This window comes from Ursus americanus, chromosome 25 (genome assembly GCF_024610735.1).
Source record: "Ursus americanus isolate L20-20 chromosome 25, mUrsAme1.1.p, whole genome shotgun sequence".
NCBI classification, from domain to species: domain Eukaryota; kingdom Metazoa; phylum Chordata; class Mammalia; order Carnivora; family Ursidae; genus Ursus; species Ursus americanus.
In genome coordinates this window covers 4751428-4770733 of record NC_142151.1, presented here as the reverse complement: position 1 = coordinate 4770733, position 19306 = coordinate 4751428, and the positions used below count along the sequence as shown (strand labels likewise).

General features: G+C 58.4%; 1 protein-coding gene across 2 annotated transcripts in view; it reads left to right on the top strand.

Annotated features, from left to right (window-relative positions):
* The window catches only part of IQSEC3 (IQ motif and Sec7 domain ArfGEF 3), a 101633-nt gene extending 94801 nt beyond the window's left edge, over nucleotides 1-6832 (top strand). For both annotated transcript variants that reach the window (XM_087855537.1, XM_087855535.1), the window contains 3 exons: nucleotides 517-609; nucleotides 2916-2965; nucleotides 6340-6832. In XM_087855537.1, coding sequence (XP_087711663.1) covers nucleotides 517-609; nucleotides 2916-2965; nucleotides 6340-6777 — 581 coding nt within the window. In that variant the 3' untranslated portion in view covers nucleotides 6778-6832. The remainder of the gene's footprint in view (nucleotides 1-516; nucleotides 610-2915; nucleotides 2966-6339) is intronic.
* Nucleotides 6833-19306: the final 12474 nt, after the last annotated feature.

Genomic DNA, 19306 nt, shown 5'->3' with positions numbered 1-19306 from the left:
TGGGCCCGCTGGCCGTCACCCGCTGTCACCAGCCGTCACCGAGGTCCGCTGTGCCAGGTGATTCATCCATGTTGTCATAAAAGCCAGTATTTACTGAGCACTTGCCACGAGCTGGGCCTCGTTCTGAAGGGTTTTGGTGCATTCCCTCGTGCAATCCTCTTAACAACACTTAGAAGCCAGCACTGCTGTCCCGTCGGGTGAGGCATGGGGAGATTAAGTAACTTGCCCAAAGCCACACAGCTAAGAAATCCCAGAACCAGGACTCAAACACAGGCCCTCCGCCGCCCTCTTCTTCGCCTCTTCTGCTGCTTCTTGGAGGAGCAGCTGTTAGCATCCCCACAGACAGATGAAGAAACTGAGGTTCTAGTGGGTCTCTTACTTGCCGTGAAGTGGGGTGCCAGGCTCAGGCCACATGTTAGAGCACGTGTCAGGGAGCCCCCCCCCCCCCTTCCTGCTCTCTCCTCACTCCTCTCCCACCTCACCATGGTTGAGGCTGGCTTCCTCTCTGCCCTCTAGGGGAGCTGGAGAAGCAGCAGGGAGCAAAGACGCTCTCCTTCAAGTCCAGTGGGGCACAGGTGGACCCGCAGTCAAAGCACGGATCGCCTACAGGTGAGCCCTGGTTCTGCTCCAGAGTCCCAGACCCAGGCCTGGGATGGCCCTGGGCCCACACAGAGGCCACTTTCTGCCCCCAGCCTTGGGTTCCTGGGGAATTGGGGTGAGGGCAGTGCTCATTCCCATGGTCGTTTCCTTCTGCTCGGAGCTCCAGGCTAATCTCACGGGCCTTAGTAGTGGGAGTGAGGAGGACGGCGAGAGAGGAACATGTCCATTTACACACAGCCGTAAGGCCCTGGGTCCCTGTGGAATGTCATTGTCCTCCCAGGAGGAGTTAGGCCAAGAGCCCAGACAAACCTTGTCCCAGTGGGGGAGCCTCCCACCCACTCACCCCACACCCAGGCTCCCCGGGGACTGCTGGGGTTCACTCAGGGGTGAGAGGTATAGCAAAGAGAAACAGCATGAGAAAAACTGCTGCCTACGGATGGGAGCCCGGTAAGGAGGGTGGCCAGAGGGGTCTGGAAATCTTGATCTGCCAGTCAGTTCCTTTCCCTAATGAGTCACAGGTGCTCCAGGCCAGAGTCAGCCCACCCCAAAATCCAGATAAACCTTCAAACCCACTTTCCCAAATGGTTTCTTCAAATTGACTTATTCACTCCAGACGAAGCAAGTCAACTTCAGATTTTTGTATCACCTTTAGCCATGTTCTCCAGACCTGCTTCCTTTCTCCCACTGACATCTTCCTATTTTCTACCTCTTGGCCCTCACCTTACCACCCCCACCCCCACCCACCGCCCCCAGGGAGCATGGGAAGAGTCCCGTCCACTCCCATCCTACAGTTCCAAATAAAAATCAGAGAGAGAGAGATGGCATGAGAATTAACTCCCATCCCAACAGACTCCCAGTAAACCACCCAGAGCAGTTCACTGATTAATTCAGCCATTTATTCTTACATTTAACAAACACTTATCGAGTCCCTGCTGTGTGCCCCCTGCTAAGCACTAGAAGACCAGGGTTCCAGCAAGGCAGCTGCTTGAGCCGAGACACTCTGGTGGATTTCATGCTGGCCCCCAGCCCTCGGTGACAGCCATGACACCATGATGCAGGGACAGACGGCATCACAGCACTCAGTCACTCAGCTGGGAGTCACGATTCCTTTTCCAAGCAAGACCTGGGGCTCCCTTAGCTGCACGGAGGTTCTCACTCTGATATCATCTTCTGCGTGTGGGTTTGACCTGTCATCATGCATTCATAATTCTCCACCCTGCCTGATTTTTCAGTTGGCCCCTTCATTTCTGTAAGGTCATGGTACACGGGTCGCTGCTTGTTTGCACAGCTGTGTAAACTCCGGAGCCAAACCTCAGCTGTGATTAATTAGTTGACATCCCACCCCACTCTGCAGCCCTGCCTGCCTTTTTTGGAAGCTGTAGCCCCTGGTCAAGCCAGAATGCGTGTCTCCAGGGCCTGGTCCATGAGTCACCTCCCCGGTGGGGTTCTCCCTGGTCCCAAGCAATGGCATAGCTCCCTCTTGTGCTGCAGAAAGCAGAGTGATGAGCACAGCGAGGGAACCTGTGCACATGTGAGTGCACACACGTGCACACACGCCCGCACATGCACACACGCACACACACACACACACGCACACAGGTGCCCACAGTGTGTGACCAGTCAGAGGGGCTCCAGCAGAGGGCCTCTGGGAGGCCTGCTGAGGGTGGGGGTGGCAGCCTGGAGTGACCGAGCCCGAGAAAGCCACCACACCGTCCCTGGAGGTCGGCGGGGTCCCTGGTGCTGTGCGGAGCCAGTCAGAATGCCCCATAGCGATCTCCCAGCTGGCATCAGCCACGCTTCCCATGTCAGGCCCTGTGGTGAGTGCTGTACGGGCCTCCGCTCATTGACTGCCCACCGCTGAGCTAAGTGGCAGGGATAGGAGCACACAAGGAACACGGCCCCTCCCTCAAGGGGCCTGTGGCTGAAAGGGACAGGTTAACAGCAGAGGATCCTTGTGTTTCTGAGACCCAAGAACCAAGGGCACCTCAAAGCCAACTTTCACTGTCCCTATGAGGGTGACTTTGTGGGTAAACGAGACTCAGTAATGCTCACTTAAAAACCCTCAGAGATCTTCTAGTCTGCATGCCCAAGGTCACACAGCGACCAAGGGGCAGAACTGGGCTCCGCCTTCTGGTCCACCTCCCTGGGGGCTGCGTCTCAGTCAGGAGTGGCATGGCACCCAGTCTTCCATCCACACCAGCTAACTGCAAGGATGCTTGGTATCGGGGGGCAAAGCAGGGGGGCGGTGTTTGGGAGAGTCAGGGATTTGTATTTGGCCGGGTAGAGAGTGAGCCCTGTGCTCTTTGCATTCAAAGCCAAAAGGGAAGCCGCGCTCGGGGAGAAGCCAGTGGAGAGCACGGTGGAGGTAAGTGGAGGCCTGGTTGCCCAGGTGAGTGATTCCGAGCCCCTGCTTGTCCTTCTTCTCACTGTCTCTGTTGTTTCTCTTCTCAGGTATTAATCAATGCCTCCCCAGCCCGACTCACCATTTTACCAATTTCAAGAGATACAATTAAAAGTTACTGCTAGCATGGGTAACGCCACTGTTCCAGCGCCTAATTAAGCCACAGCACTTTCTGCCCATTCCCCAGCCGTGTGCCCTCCGAGGCCGAGCTCCCAGACTGACACCTGCAGATGATGCCCATGACGATCTCCATAGCGACTCCGCCCGTAGCCCCCCGCCCACTTCCCCAGCAGACTGCTCACTGGTCCCCCAACACACGCTCTATCAGGGAAGCTGCCATCCCCTTCTCCCTGGTGCGTCTGTCCTCCACAGGAGTCTGGACCCCTCCAGAGACTCCCCCCTCAAATCCAGCCCCAGGGACTGCTTCAGGCACAAAGCCTGCCCTCCCAACTGCCTCTTGGGGCAGTTAGAGAACTGAGACAGGGGCAGCTGAGAGGCGAGAGCTCCTCCCTGGACCAGCTGGTCTGTTCGGAAAGCTGGCCACGGTGGAGGGTTGTGCGCGGGAGCCAGTGAGGCAGAGCAGGGTTGGGTCACCGTCGGGTTTTCCCTGGGAGGAGAGCAGACATAACTGAAGACTGTCCATGGGGGAGGGGGATGCCCCCCTCAAGCCACATAGGGAGAGGCTGGGGAGGTCGCTACTGCAGTTAGTCCTTGCCAAGCCCCCAAATGTCACCTGGGGGAAGGGCATTCAGTGGCCCCTATAAGCTTCACTGGGCCCCAATCCTCCCCCACTGCTCCCCTCCCATGCCAGTGAACCCCCCTCGCTCCTCTGGCAGGCCTCCAGGGACGACTAGCTTCTCACATAGACACCTCCTTTCCCAGCTCCCCTCAAGCTGGAGGAGCCCCCACTTAGAGGGAGGGAGGCGCCTGCCCACCAGGATACCCCAGGGGAGCCCAGTTTCTCCCCTCTTTGCCCTTGGCCCCCACCCCCCACACACCTGTGTCTGGAGGAGGCACCTTTACACGGAGGAGCTTCCCGCCCCAGCAGCTGACAAGCCCCCAGGGTGGGTATTCCATCCCCTGCCCCTCTTCCCCCCATCTTCCTGCGGCTGCCCATCCTCTAGCCTTGCAGATAAACACACAAAGCCCCCAGCCCTCCGGTGTGTTCTCCCAGCTCTGCCTTAGCCCGGCCTACCTGGCGAGCACAAGCCGTCTTTGGCCCGTTCTCCCCTCCCATGCTGCCAGAGGGCCATGTGGCTATCTGCAAGGCTGCCACCCCCAGCTAGCCCCGGGGCCCTGCCAGCCTCTGCTCCCCTGCACAGAGAGCAGCCTCGCTGCCCCCAGCGTCTCAGCTGGACCCCAAGCTCTCTCGTCCTCTGCCCTGTCTCTGTCACTGCCTGGCCAAGCCCCTCTGGCCGGTGCTTCTCCATCTTCTCTGAGCTGTTCTGACCTGCTACTCATGAGCCATCCTCTCTCTCTCTCTCTCTCTCTCTCTTCCCCCCTTCTCTCCCTCTCTCCGTTCTTTCATTAGCAGGGAGGTAAGAAGGGGGTCAGAATGAATGTTTTGCTGTCACTTCCTGCTTCTCACTTACTGACCATTAAGTCAAGGGATCCAGGCTGGGGTGGAGAGGGGGGAAGTGCAGACAGTGGAGGGGGGATCAGAAGGCAAGAGGTGATGAAGAGGTGAAGATGAGCCAAGAGCTGTGGGCTGCGTGGGGGAGGGGTGCAGGTGGGCAGGAGGAAAAGGAAATTCAGTGGGTCTGGACCAAGGCAGCTAGATGTTAGTTATAAAATCTGGGGGAGCAGGAGCATAGAAGGCCTGTCCCCACTGTCTAGGCCACTTTTCTCCTGGGGAATAACTGGGCAAAGGAGCCAGTTCCCTGCAGCAGTGGGGGGCAGAGGTCTTCTGCCAGAGTGGGGACCACAGAGGGCTCCCCAAGAGGAAGGTGGGCCCCAGCTATGCCCTCTGCCTGCCCTGTGTCTTGGCAGGGCACTGAGGGACTTGGGAGCTCCTTCATTTGCTTGGGGCGGGCGGTGGATCTCAGCCTAGAAAATGCTGCCAAGGCTGGAGGTTGAGAGCGAAGAGGAAAGCCTTCGATGTGCTGAGCACATAGGGTTTGTGGACCCTGAAGGGCAGACAGAGCCGGGGCTTGGGGGACTGTGGAGAGGGAAGCAGCCCATGGGGAGTGCACAGGCCCAGAAGGGGGGGTCCCACCTTCTGCCAATGAATAGGGTTAGGGTCCCCTAGTGTAGGGCTCCAAGATAGTTTTCAGCTGGGCATCTTGGTCTCAGCCTGGCAATCGAGACCCCTCCCCAGCAGCCTCCATGTCCCCCTCTGTGCTCTGAGCAGCCGGTCCTGGGTGGTGGTATCCAAGGACAGTAGCATGCATCCTCAGAGCGAAAGGTCTCAGTCACCACAGAGGGCCAGGTGTTAGAAGGGGATTGTGGCATGTCATACGTGCAGCCTGGGGGGCTAGAGGGTGAGGAACTGACCCCCCTCCCCCACCGCCCAAAAGGCTCTAGCTCCCTTCCTCCCATTTCCTCAACCTCCCCCTGCTAGCAAGAGGAGGCCGGCCTGGTTCACAGTGACCTCCATGGGTTGAGGGAGGGCATAAAGATTAGAGTCCTTTCTGGGTACCCCTCCTACAGTGGGACAAATTTAACCAGGACACAGGCTGGCCCAGAAAGGCAGCTGGGGACTGAGCTCTGGCCCTGGCTGTCTGGGCTGCTTTCAGATTCATGGTTTTAGCCTTGGGGAAATCTAGGAGGACAGGGTAGGTCCAGATTGTCCCTTCAGGGGTCCCTGGCATTCTGGGTTTGGCCGCCTTTGTGACCCGACAGAGCCGGTGAAGCTTCTCCTTTAACAAAGGGAGGAGGGGGCTTAAGAGGCTCAAAGATGATTGACTGTCCCTGTGTCCGGTCTCCCTTTGTCCTCACCACAGCCCTGGAAGGCAGGGAGAGGGCGAAGACCATTACCCTGTTTTCTAAGCTCAGAGGTTAGTGGAGAGGGAAGTGGAGAGAGGTTTCCCCGTGAGATGTGACTGCAGAGCCCTGCAGAGCTCTAGGGACCACTGATGCAGGTGTCCATCTCTCAGGTGAGGAGCCAGGCCTGAGAGCCAAGGCTCCCCTGGCCACATCCAGGGCAGCACTTCTGTTCGGCAGCCAGGGTTCCTCCAGGCGCGTGGGGAGGTGGCCAGCGGCTCAAGGTGAGGGCAGGGAGCAGCCGAGGGGCACAGGAGATGAGAAAGGGCTGGGAAGGGAGGCTCAGGGTAGCCAGTCCTAGCAGCTGGGAATTAGTCTTGTAACATTTCATGCTTCTCTGGCTGTTTCTAAACTAGGTGTCAATTCACAACAGGCTTCAAACGTCTCAGCACAACCCCGGGCTGGGGGCCGAGAGGCGAGCGCCGGCGCCACCGCCAGACCCGCAGCCTAGCCCCTTGAGGGAGCAGCCCCCACCGCTGCTGCCGCCGCTGCCACCCACACCCCCTGGGACCCTGGTGCAGTGCCAGCAGATTGTCAAGGTCATTGTCCTGGACAAGCCCTGCCTGGCCCGCATGGAGCCCCTGCTGAGCCAGGCCCTCTCCTGCTATGCCTCGTCCTCCTCCGACTCCTGTGGCTCCACACCCCTGGGTGGCCCAGGCTCCCCAGTCAAGGTCATCCACCAGCCTCCGTTGCCCCCGCCCCCACCCCCCTACAACCACCCCCACCAGTACTGCCCACCCGGTTCCCTGCTGCACCGGCGCCGCTACTCCAGTGGCTCCAGGAGTCTGGTGTAGACTCTGTCCCCACCCCTCACCCCTGCTGCTCTCCCCTCCAGGAGCCTGGTGTAGACTCTGTTCCCCGCCCCCCCCCCCCCCGCCGCTGCTGTCCCAGGAGGGCTGGCTGGGGGGGGGGTGGAGCAGCTGCACCCAGCAACCCCAACCGCCCCCTCGCTCGCTGCTCCCCATGCCCTGGCACGAGGCACTGCTGGTCACTGATCACCATCGTTTTGGAAAGAGCATCTCAATCCCGGGCACCTGGGTTTGCCCCGCCCCATCATGCTTCCCTTAGGCCGCTGAGCACCCCTGCCCCAAATCTGGACATAGCACCTCACTCTCCTGGGGCCCGACACGGCAAGGCACGTGCAGGCCTCCTCTTCCTCCTGCTACCACTCTGGCCACTAGGACCACGGATTGAAGAAAGCAGGAGCTGAGGGCCTAACCAGCTTCCTGGCCCTGAGTCTGTCAGGCCCCAGACCTCAGGCTGCGTAGGGAGCGCGATGGGTGGGAGGCTTTCTCGGCTGCAGCCCCCGAGCCCAGCCGCCTCAGGAGGCTGGTCCTCCACCCCCAGGGAAGTTGGCTGTCCTGGCCACATCCTCCCCCTCCTCCCAGGGCCTTCTCCTGCTTTCTCAGGACCTGTGCCCTGCCTGTGCAGGGTTCTCAGACTTCAGGAAAGTTCTGAGAAAGTTAAGAGGGAAGGGGGGACCACTCCCAGCTCTCTCAAGATCAAGTCAGCAGAGCTATGGAATCGTGAGGTCATATATCCACAAAATGCACCTTTTAAAAGAGTTTCTTAGTTCTCTAGCCCCAGATATTCCCCAGCCAATGCGAGGTGCACGGGATGTAGACTTCAGCACACACATACAAACCGCGTTCTGCCCACGTGGAAGCAGACCCAGGGAGAAGCGGCGGGGGTCTGCCCAGGAACGGATACAGCCAGCAGAGGTAGGGTTCGGACCCAAGTCAGGGCTCCCTCTTGAATGACTTCCGTGGCCTCCATGAGAGGTTTGGAGACAGAAGCAGGTGAGAAAAGCAGGTGCTCCAAAGGCACTGGCATCCCTTCTGCCTTCCCCAACTAGCCCGTCAGCCTTTAAGTCCCCCTCCCCACGCCTCCTCCAGGAAGGTGCCAGACCTGCCTCCAGTAGGCATGGCTGAAAGAGCCCCTACACCCTCACAGTTGCACAGGAGTGCCAAGCAGGGCTCACTGATCTCCCCAGGGCCCACCAGAAACAGAGCGTCCACTTTTGTGAGGCCCCACGGAGCACAGGCAGCCCGGCCTCCAAGTCCTCGGGCACTACCGCGGCCTGCCCCCATCCCAGGCCTTTCGGAAGTGTCTGTCCCAAACAGGCCAGACGCTCCGGTCCTGTGCCAAGAGTTCATTGCTGTCCTTTGTTAGGGTCCCCTCCCACTTGGAGCCCATTATCAAAGGCTGCCAAGAGATGCAAGTGAATAGTGGCCAGGTCTAAAGTGAATCTGCTTCTCCCCGACGTCTACCCCGTGCCCCAGAGGGAGTGCCCGGAGCTGGCTCAGAGGCGCGGAGTCCTCCCCCACTCTCAGAGGTTCCAGATGACCTAGTTTCGAATGTGTGTGTGCAGTCACCCAGACGTCATATGATGTCACCCAGTGAGTCTATTTCTGGCTCTGTCTTTGTCAGCCCGGTTTCCATAACGTGTGGCCAATTTGCCGCCTTCTCCCATGGTGGCTGCCCAGCTGATCTCCTGTCCTTGTTGCCCTGGCCCCTCCCCTGTGCCTTCCCTGTAACAGGTGGCTTCGGTCACAGCCGTTAGGAGCAGAGTGGCTGACAGATGGAGCACGCGGACTCGGTCACCTCTGATGCCCTTGGCCAAGGCAGGGATCATCCTTAAAAAGTGTAGGCCTAGACAGCAGGTGTGGGGGGTGCTCAGAGGGGACTGGATGACCCTCGAATGAGGGTCTCTTCCGCCACCCCGGAAGAGAGCGGTAGTTACCCTGGGCGACAGGGAGGCTAAGGAACAGGAGCTCTGAGATGGTGACGTGTGTTCACCGGGTGGGGACTGTGAGTGCCAGGGGCCACTGAGAAGGCTCACAGTCCCAACCGCCGGGCCCCTGTCACCTGCTCATGCAGTGCATCTGGTTGGAAAGTGCCCTCCTCCCTGTTGATGGGCACGCCAGCCTGCCCCCCCCCCCCCGCCCCGCCGCAGCCCTGACTTTCCAGGTATGGCCCAGCAGCGGTCTTAGGGCCCGCACTGCCTGGAGCCTCTCTCTGAGGACCCAGACGCTCAGACGTTTCAGGGTCCCTTCCCCAGGTAGGGGCTTACCCCCCCTGTCACTGGGATGGCTTCCCTGGGCCCCACTGGCAGCATGGGGAGGCCTGGCCTAGGAGGAACACCAGCCTGGGCTCGGCAGCACATGGAGCCAAGCCTGAGCTATGAGGGGTTTTTAATCCCTGATGGCCCCCCTCACTGTCGGGAAAGCCAGAGTTCCCACTGTCTCTAACTGCTGTCCTCTGATCAGCCAACAGGCTAAGGTTGGGACCCACCTCTGTCCCTGTCCCCAGAGCCTCATCCCCAGTGACCTGGGACAAGCCTCATCCTCCTCCCAGTGGCGGCTGCTGCGTCAGGGCCCAGCCCTCCCAGAGGGCCCAGCTGGAGGTGCCCTTGGCTCCCTGCTCCCCAAGGCAGTGGGGGTGGTGGAATGCTGACTGGGCCCCCAGACACAGCATCCTGGGTACACGCCCCGTGACTGCAGGGTGGGCCCACTGGATCAGCTTCATAGGCCTTACTTTAGGGGACGTGGGCCCTCTTCTCAATGGTCTCCATCTGGCCCCTACTCAGAACCGGGAGTGGGAACGATAACTAGCTTTCCCACACGGCTTTGGCCAAGTCCCCCGCGAGAGCTGGAGCAAGCCCCCGCCCACGGAGCGTGCTGGAAGCCTGCCTGCCTCTGAAGGCATGCCTGTTGATCAGCCCTGGGCCCCTGACCCGCACCGCACCTGTGCCCCCACAGCCTGCCAGAATGTCTCTTTGTGTCCAATAGGCTTCCCTGGTAGCCATCTGTCCATCTGTCCCTGTGTCCTGCTGTACAGACCTTCTTGCTGCACCCCCTGCCCCCCGCATCTGCCCCTTCATCCCGTTGGAGAGAAGCCTCTCTAGGGAAAGGCAGGGTGGCTGCACCCAGCGACAAATCCAAATGGCAAATATTTTGTAACAAAATAGCCCAGAGGTATTTTATCTGTTCAATTCATAGAGTTTTAGAGATTATATTGAAATATGTCACTTGAGCAAACTGCGTCTGTTCTGTTTCTTTCGTTGTCTCAGAGGGAGGTCCTACCTTGAATCCGAGCGTCTGCTCGGCCCGAGTCCGAAGCCAGAGGATGTTGGGCGGCCCTCAGCCCTGAGGGCTTTGAGGGGCAGCGGGACTGCCAGGCCGCTCTCCTCTGACCGCAGTGGTGTCACCCCTGGATGAGGTGCCCCCGTGCCACCACGGGACATGGTGAAGAAGCCCCCTCTGAAATAAAGGAGACTTGGGTGTGGGGGGGTCACCGGATGGCTCAGAGCTGGGGGCGCAGGGCCAGGGAGCTAACCCCCCCCACCACATGCACACGCGCGCACCTTTTAGCCAGGTAAGAGAACCGCTAACCGTGGAGCCTGGGGCCACGTTAGAGGGAAGAAGCCCCCATGACTGCCAGTGTGCATCCCGGCGAAAGGGGAGATGAGGGGTCAGGACTCCATCTGCCCTGCTTGGCCTCCTGCCATGGAGAGCTGGGGCCAGTTGGGGGCCCAGGGTCCCACTGACCACATTTGATCATCAGCTCCCAAAGCCTGACCTTCTAAGCATGGGTCTGGATTGACAAGCCTGGGGGGGGGCCCCTTCCTGAGGAGGAGGGGCAACAGGCCCAAGTGCAAGGAACATCATCAAGGAAGGTGCATGGAACCACCTGGTGCGGTGGGGCAGACTTCTGTGGGTGGCAGAGGGGTGCCCAGATGCAGCAGGAGAGAACAATAACATCAGGGCTGGGGAGAGAGACAAGGGGCTTGGGCGAGCATGGACTGCTATGGACAGGGGCTTCACAGACAAGCTTGCGGGGGGAGAGGACAGAACCTTCTAGCAAAGCCGAGGCCTCAGAGACACTGCACCGTGGGAGAAAAGTGGCAGCCAGTTTGGGGACACCTGCAAAGAGGATGACCCACTCTCCTGGTGACCAGAACTCTGAACACCCAGAAATCCAGACAGCTCCCCAGGCTGGGGCCCTTTATCCCCAGTTGAAGGGAAAAGGAACGTGACCTCACCCTCCTTCCAGGAAACGGGAAATTCCAGGAGAAGTCTGGGGCCAGCTATGACCTGTCCCATCCTGGGAACTCTCTGACCCAGGAATCTGAGGACGGGCCCCTGGAGAGCACCCCTGAGGGGACCCAGCTCAGCCCAAGCCTGGGAGAGAGCCGAAGGCCAAAAGGGCTGCTGCTGTGTGGGAACGCAGGGCGCCGCCGCCATCCTCCAAGCCTTCTGGCCCCTGAGGTCGTCTGGAAGGAACGGCCCTTTCTCCAGTGAGAGAGGGAGCCCATGGTGCTCTAACAGAAGCCCCCTGAGTCCGTCGGCCAGCGCCTCTCCCTGGTGGTGACCCTTTAGCAGGGGAAACTCCCCAGCCATTGATTTAGAACGTTTCCAATAAGGGGGACCTGAGAGCAATGGGCCAGAACAGGACACCGGTGTGAGAATTCAGGGAGCAGTCAGCAAGGTTATGAAGCCCCCGGCACTGGGGTGGGTGCGGGGGGGCACCCAGTGAATGGGACAAGGCTTCTGCCGTCCCGGAGCTCGCACTGAGTGGTGCCGTCCCAAACACACACATGGACCAGCTGTTTTCACAGAGCAAATGGTGACATGATGGGGAGGGGGTCAACAGTCAAGGAAGACCTCTGCCCGGTGGCAACTGCAACAAGGTCAAGGTCACGTCCGAGGGCAGGGGAGCAGCTCAGAGACCACGTCCTCACAGTGGAACGACCATGGCATTTGGAGGCAGAAACCGAGACACTCTGCCACAGGACTGTTCCCTCGTCTGTGAACGTCCTTACGTGACAAGTCTGACTGTATCTTACTGAAACGCATTTAAAGAACCACCCTGACCGAGGAAGTAGTAAAATTAGGCTTCTTCTGGAAAACTGCGGACGATGGGCATCATCCTCAGTGGGAAAGGAGGTGGCTTGAACGCAGGCCTTCGGCAGTTCTGGGGGCCGGCCGGGGGGGGGGGGCGCTGGCGGCTACGGTCCTGAGCAAGGGCTCTTGTATGGCTCTGACTCCTGGTGCAGAGAAGCCCACCCCGGGGCCCAAGTGGGCCTGAAGGGAGCCCTCTGTCCATGGCCTCCCTGTCACACCACACCAAGGAAACTCAGATTTGCCATTTAAAATAATAATGGGATGGATTCCATGGCCTATTAGCCGCAAGACCCTGGGGTTGGCAACTTTTCTGACCTCAGCGCGAATTACACAAAACCATGGTAGGGTCGCTCTCTCATCCCATGGGGCTGGCAGAAGGCTGCCGCGGGCCTTGGCACGCCTGCCTTCTTTCCCCCAGCCTTGACGGATGTGGCTAATTGACCACTGCTTTCCGGGAGTCACCATCAGTCAACGAACGTTGGCCCCAGGATGAAAACAAGCTGCTACCCACCCGGGTGTCTTACTGAGCCATGCTGAAGGAAGCCATGTGGGATGGAGGCCACAGACCCTGTGGGCTGAGGGACCCGGCCCAGGGAGGAAGCCTGGCGGCAGACACTTGTGGCCACTATTGTCAGATGGCTTGTGGAAACCGGCTCGGGAGGACGCCTCACTGTTCCGTAGCTCCCCAATGCTCTGCCAGTCCGAAGCTCAGGGATGCTTTCTCTTAGGGCTCCACGCTGCTCCGGCACCTTGCCGACAGCCGGCCCAGGAGGCCCCCTCACCTGCTCTCGTCACCTGCCATTGGCTCCCTCTCTCCTCCGACCCATGGAGTGAGCCCCTGAGGTACAAGAGAGCAGCCAGGGCCACAGATGGGGAGTGCCCGGGGAGAGGGACCTCAGGAGAGCTCTCCGTCCCAGGGCAAAGCATGGCCCGCAGAGGCCACCACTGGGCGTGTCTGGCCTGAGAGACACTTCACAGGGTGGGGGACGTGTTCCCTCCAGAACATGGGGCTCCGCCAGAGCCCCATGGCCTGGAATGCAGGCTGAACTCTTATCTGCTCCTCTCCCCTTCCCAGGAAGGAGCCACGTCCAGGGAGAGGCCCTATGTTGTCCCAGCCTGGAGTCAGAACTGGTCCTACTGGGAAAATTCCATTCTGGAAGAGGCTGGAGGATGAGGGAACTCGGCTCAGGAGATGAGGAGGACGGATGGAAACTCTTTCCTCACCCTGTGCCCCCATCCCTCCTGCAGGTCTGGGTGGCTCCTTTCCCTAGAGAACCAGGCGCCCTAGCCCCACTTGCTAGCCCTGAGCACCTCTGTGTTTCCTGCTTCCATGACCCTAAAGAACCTCAAAGCAGGCTGTGGAAAAGTTGTGGGAACTAGCTGCGGGGAGGCAGGAAGCCACCAGGGGAGCTGGCTCCTATTCCCACATTCCCAACTTCCCTCCCCCCAGAGCCCCCAATCCTTTCTCCTTCTAAGACATCCGGGCTTGGAAGTGGCCTCCCCCGCAATCCCCAAGGCTTGAGGGAGCCTTGTCCACCATCACAGGGAGGCACGGGGTCCCCACATGTCAGCCTGGAAGCAGACACCTTAGTCAGTCCAACCACTTCCTCTTACAGGTGAGGGGACTGTTTCCTTCAAGAAGTTAAATTAAAGCCTCAAGAAGAACAACAGAATAATCCTACAGGCAGTAGGAGAAAGGAAATAATAAAGACAAGAGCAGCAACAGTGAAATAGAAAAGAAGACATACACAACAGAAAGGATGAACAGAACCGGAAGTTAGTTCTCAGAAGTGATGAATCAAACTGACAAAGCTTCAATTAGACGGATCGCGAAACCGAGATTCGGTGTGCATGAGTAAGTTGAGGCAACAAGGGGCACAGAGCCAGCAGTGCTGCAGGAATGTTTTTATCCAGAGAGAATACTACAAATCCACTGTAAATAAACTACACGCCTTACAGCGCCACGTTTGGAAAGTCACAGGATGACCGCCATCTTAGAGAAACACCTTACCCAACTCACGCGAGTACAAACAGGACATTTGAGATGAATGGTCATTAAAGAAATTCGAACATGGTTAAGCATCTCTCTGCCGCCTCCCTCCACGAAAACGACTACACAAAACCAGGCCAAATGATTCTACACCATCCTACCATACATTGAAGGAACAGATAGCCCCAATCTCCTTCAGAGAGGGGAAAAGGAAAAAAAATTCCCAAACTGCTTTTCACGAGGCTAGAGTCATCTTAAAAATAAAACTAAACTCGACAAGGCAATATAAGAAGGGGAAACCAGGGGCCACTCTTGCTCCTGAGCATGAATATAACAATTCCGAGCGAAATATTAACGCACTGAGTCTGGTGGCGAATAACGAAAGTATGATAAACCGCCACCAAGTTCGATGGGTCCCAGGAAGTAAAGACGGTTAAAAATTAGGAAAAAGTCCATTAATATAATTCACCACATTACAGATTAAAGGAGAAAAACGATATGATCTTTTCTATCAATGCAGGAAAATCAATCGCTAGAACTCAACATCTTCTCCTTTTTTGTTTATTTACTAAAACTGTAAAGGACTATACAATTGTCCATCGTGGAGAGAAAGGTAGACCCTCTCGCTCCAAAGAAATAATCGAGCAATCTAACTTGCACAAAAAGTCATGCTTCATTCACCCTTACAGAAAACAAAGGTCCTACCACCAAGTCAAAGGTCTAGATTTTTGAAGAACAGCAACCTTGGGACAGATGAACAGTCATAGCCTTACAGCCTGTCTCATGGGGACTGTCCTTTCATCACCAGAGCCCATTCCAACTGCGCTTGCTGAGGACGGGCTGGGCGCATGCAGGCTACCTCACATACTCCGGTGGGCTGGGAGTGGGGATGAGGGCACTGAGTCTTGCTGGGGGGGGGGGGGGAAGGGGGGTTCTTGCCACTGTCCCTAACTGCACCACTGCTGTGGACCGTGGGAGTCCTGGCCTCAGGACCAGGCCCTTCGCCTCCACTGTAGTTGCCCTCAGCAGGTCGGTGAGGCGGTGTGGACAGAGAGCCTCAGAACGGGATCACATCAGGAGTTTGGGCTGGATTCTTGTTCCATCAGTGGGGTCGGGCGTTCACCCTGCAGAGCAACCAGGCCGTGAGGGGCTCAGTCTTGGCCTCGGCAGAGAGCGAGCTCTCCTCCCTGACTGCGGCATCACCCGCGCTCGCCTCCTCCAACCACACGAGCAAGCAACCCGCCCAGGCTGGGGGTCGCACTGGAAACGGCGAGTGCTGGAATGCAGGACGCCAGCGCCCAGAGCCCCAACCCACCTCAGCCCCAAGTGACCTCCGGGCCTGGCCCTCAGCAGCCCTCTGCTGTCCTCCTGGCCTCTCTGTACCGCTGGGTGGCTAACAAGCTTTTCCTCCCTGTCAGATCTGATCAGCCCGTGTCCCTTTCCTGAGCAGCTTAACCCGCAGGGAAGCCACGCACACGGGGCCATCGGGGAGTGGACACGTGAGGGCCAGGTGGCAGGCAGGCCTCACCTGCCACAGAGCCGGGACAGGAGGGCAAGGCCCAGGGTCCGGGGAGGACTTTGGAGGGCCAGAGGTCGTGAGGATGAGGGAGAAAGGCAAAGGGCCCAGACAGGAGGATCCCAGCGAGGCCTCCTCTGATGAGAGGCCACACCTGACCCTCAAAGAGGGGGATTCTGGTATGCGGGGAAGCCACGGGCCCATGTTGGTAACCTGCTGCTGAGTGACAAACTACTCCAAATTCAGGGCGCACCCGGCCGGACCCTCCTGGCTCAGGGCCCCTTGTGAGGTTACAGTCAGTGTCAGCCAGGCCTGCCGTCATCCGAAGGATCCATTTCCATGGTGGCTCATTCACGTGCTGACATGTCAGCGATGGCCCTTGGCTGGAGGCCTTGGTTCCATCCACTCGGGCCTCTCTCTTGGGTGGTTGAAGATCCACATGGCATGGCGACCGGCTTCCCCCAGAGGGCATGAGCCACGAGGTCAAGGCAGAAGAAGTCACTTGCCGCCCTTCCATCACACACACTGTGGACCAAGGGCGTGGGTGCCAGGACGGGGGATCACTGAGGGCCATCTTGGATGCTGGCTACCAGGGTCCCTAGTGGAGAAGGAGGTAGGAGGTGGACTGAAAGTTTAATCCAGGGAGCTCCTTCTGTGCCCCTGGGTATTTTGAGACAAGGTGCTGGCCTTTCAGTGAGCTGAGCTCAAGCCTTGTGATTATATCTCCCCACAAACCCCAGTCCTGGCTCCTTCCTCCAAAACCTCATTTGGCTCTCCTCCAGGGCTTGTCGTCTATGTCCCTTTGCCCCACTCCACTTCCCCGCCACCTGATTCTGCTTCTTTCTCCTGACCCAAACCCCATTCCCATAACCCTGTCCCCTCCCCTCCACAGCTAAAAGCTTACAAGGCCGACAGGCTGGGGAGCTTACATTCAGTCTCTCTTTCTCTCTCTATGACTGAGTCGGTTGGGGGTGGGCGTTCTGAGCTGAGGCCCTGGGCAGCGCCGGGATGGAGCAGAAGGGCACAGCTGTGCTTCTTGTTGACAGCGACAGCAGAGACAAGAGACCCAACCGGAAGTCAAGGGTCTGCCACAAGATGGCCTGCATCCGAAGGGTAGATTTGGGAGGCGAATTGGAGGTAGAGCCCAGACAACTGCTGGAGGCCCCAGACCAGAGCCAGTTACCCTCTTCTGGGGCTCTGCATGGAGCAGGGTGGGGGAAGCTGTAAAAGGAGGAAGCCAGGCTAGATAGGGGAGCAGTTTCCCCTGGTCAGCACCTTCTGGCCTAACACACACAGACCACAGCCTGCAAATGGGAAGTCCACTCCCCAGAGGTTAGAGGCTCCAGTGTCAGCAGAGTTCAAGACCCTTCTCAGCTCCCAGAGCTCTCCCAGCTCAGGGGGATGGGGTGCAGGGGGCTGAGCACGCCTGAGCCCCCTCCTCAGCTCCTGCACAGGGCAGCATCCTGGACCCTCAGCGGAGACGGGAGGGGAGAGGCCAAGCCCAGGCCAGCGCCAAGGCCCGACCAAGTAAGGGGGACATACAGGGAAGCCAAAGTGAGCAGCCGGGGATAGCAAACCCTAGCTTTGGAGGGTAGGCTCCCCTGGAAGCCCAGCCTGGGGGTGGGGAGGGGAGAGCAGGGGCAGTCTTAGCCTCACAGCGCGGAGGAGTGCCAGTCAGATAAAAATGCTTTAGCCTAAAATAAAGGAAAGGGGAGGATGATTTTGAAGCACCTCTGGTTGCACTGGTGGGGTTGGGAGGCAGAAGAGATCCCAAATTTCAGAGAGCGGAGCCACGTTCTTTTTGGCTTTGGAGTCCACTCTGCCACGGGGTCTACTGTGCCCTGACACTTTAGGTCTAGCTTTGCAATTAAACTTAGCCACCCCCCTTCTCTGGGCAAAGGAAGAGCCCAGGTGGGAGGGCGAGCTGACCAAGGATTAAGAAACTGCCTTAGAGGGTCTACAGAATGGGAAGTTCGTGAGCAAGCCATGAACCGCCCCCTTCAGAGGCGCCGGGACTCCTGAGACCATTGGCGTTTGGGTCCCCATCCTGCTCCAGCAAGGGTCCCGGTGCCCTCCCTTGCACAGAGTTCTCGGTTCTTGGGCTCGGGCATCAGTTACGCATCCACGCGAGAATGTGTACAAGGTCAGGTGTGAATAATAGGGACCAGGGGAGTCTGCGGCAAACTGGAGAGTGCCTGGAGGCGTCCACCTTGAAAACATGTGTTCTTTAAATATCACAGTGGCCAAACGAATCATGGTGGCCAGATCAGGCCACCAGTTTAAAACTTAAACAGCCTTGATGAGATGAAAACAGACCCCAAGTTATAACCCATAACCCATATAGGCATAGCTGCACTCTTTACGCATACGTGCGTGTGTACACACACACACACACACACACACACACACACCTGAAGTCCTGCTCTGGGCACTTTAAAGAGTCAAACTGTTGCTCACTACCCATGTTGTGGGCCCAATGAATGGTTTCCCATGAGCTGTGAAGTTGGCCTGCAGTCCCTTTCTCTGACTCGGTGCTCCCTCTGGCACCAACCCGCCCCACCCAGGTGGGGGCCCCTCATGGACCACAGAGGCTCTGTAGTCAGAGAGGCAGTCAGAGAGGAAGGGTTGTAGACATGCTGCCTCCAGAGGACCCCCCACACACACACACCAGAGCGGAGACTTTCCTGGACAGGCTGTGAGCTTAAAACCAGGGGATCTGGAGCAGCTGGGAGCCCTGGTGAGTTTATGTGGGGAGAGGAATAGATGGGAGGGGGCAGTGGTGTCCGTAGTCTGCGGAGATAAAGATGGGCTCAAGGCCCAGTGAGCTGGGGACAGCTGGTGTCCCACCAGCATGCAGAACACGGCAACTGCCTACAACAGACATGCCCTAGTCCAGGCTGAAAGGGCTCAGGCTAGAAAGCACGGCACACTCTGGGGAGGAGGCAGGGGGCTGAGGCCGGCCAGGCTCCTCAGCCCCCATGCCCGTGCAGCTGGACTCCCCCAAAACCAGCTGCCCGTACTGGGGAGCCCCGCTGAGGCCACGGGAGGAGGACAGAGGAAGCGTTTAGTTTCCAGAGGGCGTGAGCTTACACAGGAAAGAAATGCTCAGCCAGCCAGTGAGGGCAAGGGTGAGAGCACTTTCATCCTGCTGGGAGGGGAGCTCCAGGAGCTGAGGCCAGGCCAGGGAAGGCGGCACCGTTCCCATCCGCCACCAGGCGGCAGCAGAAAGCACCACACCTGCTCCACAGGTCCCCCAGGGTCACACAGGAGAGCAATCCGGCTGAAGCAGTTTCTCTCTATCACTTTCTCCTGGATCTCCTTCTCCACCCACTAACTAGTCCGTCCGAAGGGAGCGCAGATGTGCAGAGCAGTCCGAGGGAGGCAGAACTCAGGGGTCTGGACGTCTGCTTGTGCCGGTGGAGAAGCCCTGACAGATCAGGGTGAAGGATGCTGGGTGCTCCGAGGATGGAACTCACTCGGGCTGGACTTGACTCTGGCCACGGGGCAGGCACTCTGGGTGACATCTATCTATGCATCGCTGCAGATGGCTATCTATAGATACACAGGTGTATACAGATGTCTTCCCTTCTTCCAGCTCCCAGGCCCTGCCCCCAGCCACTGTCCAGAAGTGGCTTACCCCACCCCTACTCCTTCTCCTCCCTTGCCTTCAGGAGGACCTGGCATCATTTGATCAGGACCTGGGGAGAGGAGCATCCCACGTGCAACACCTGTCTCCCTGTGGGAGACCAGCAGGCTTTCACATACTCTGAGGAATCTCTGGAGGCAGAGGGGATGGAAAATGGCAAGAACAAAAGGGTCCAGGGAGGATATCTGGTCAGAGGAGTATGGGCTGGCGGAGAAAATGCCGAGGTAGGGATGCCAATGTGGGGAAAGCTGCTCAGTCCTCTACA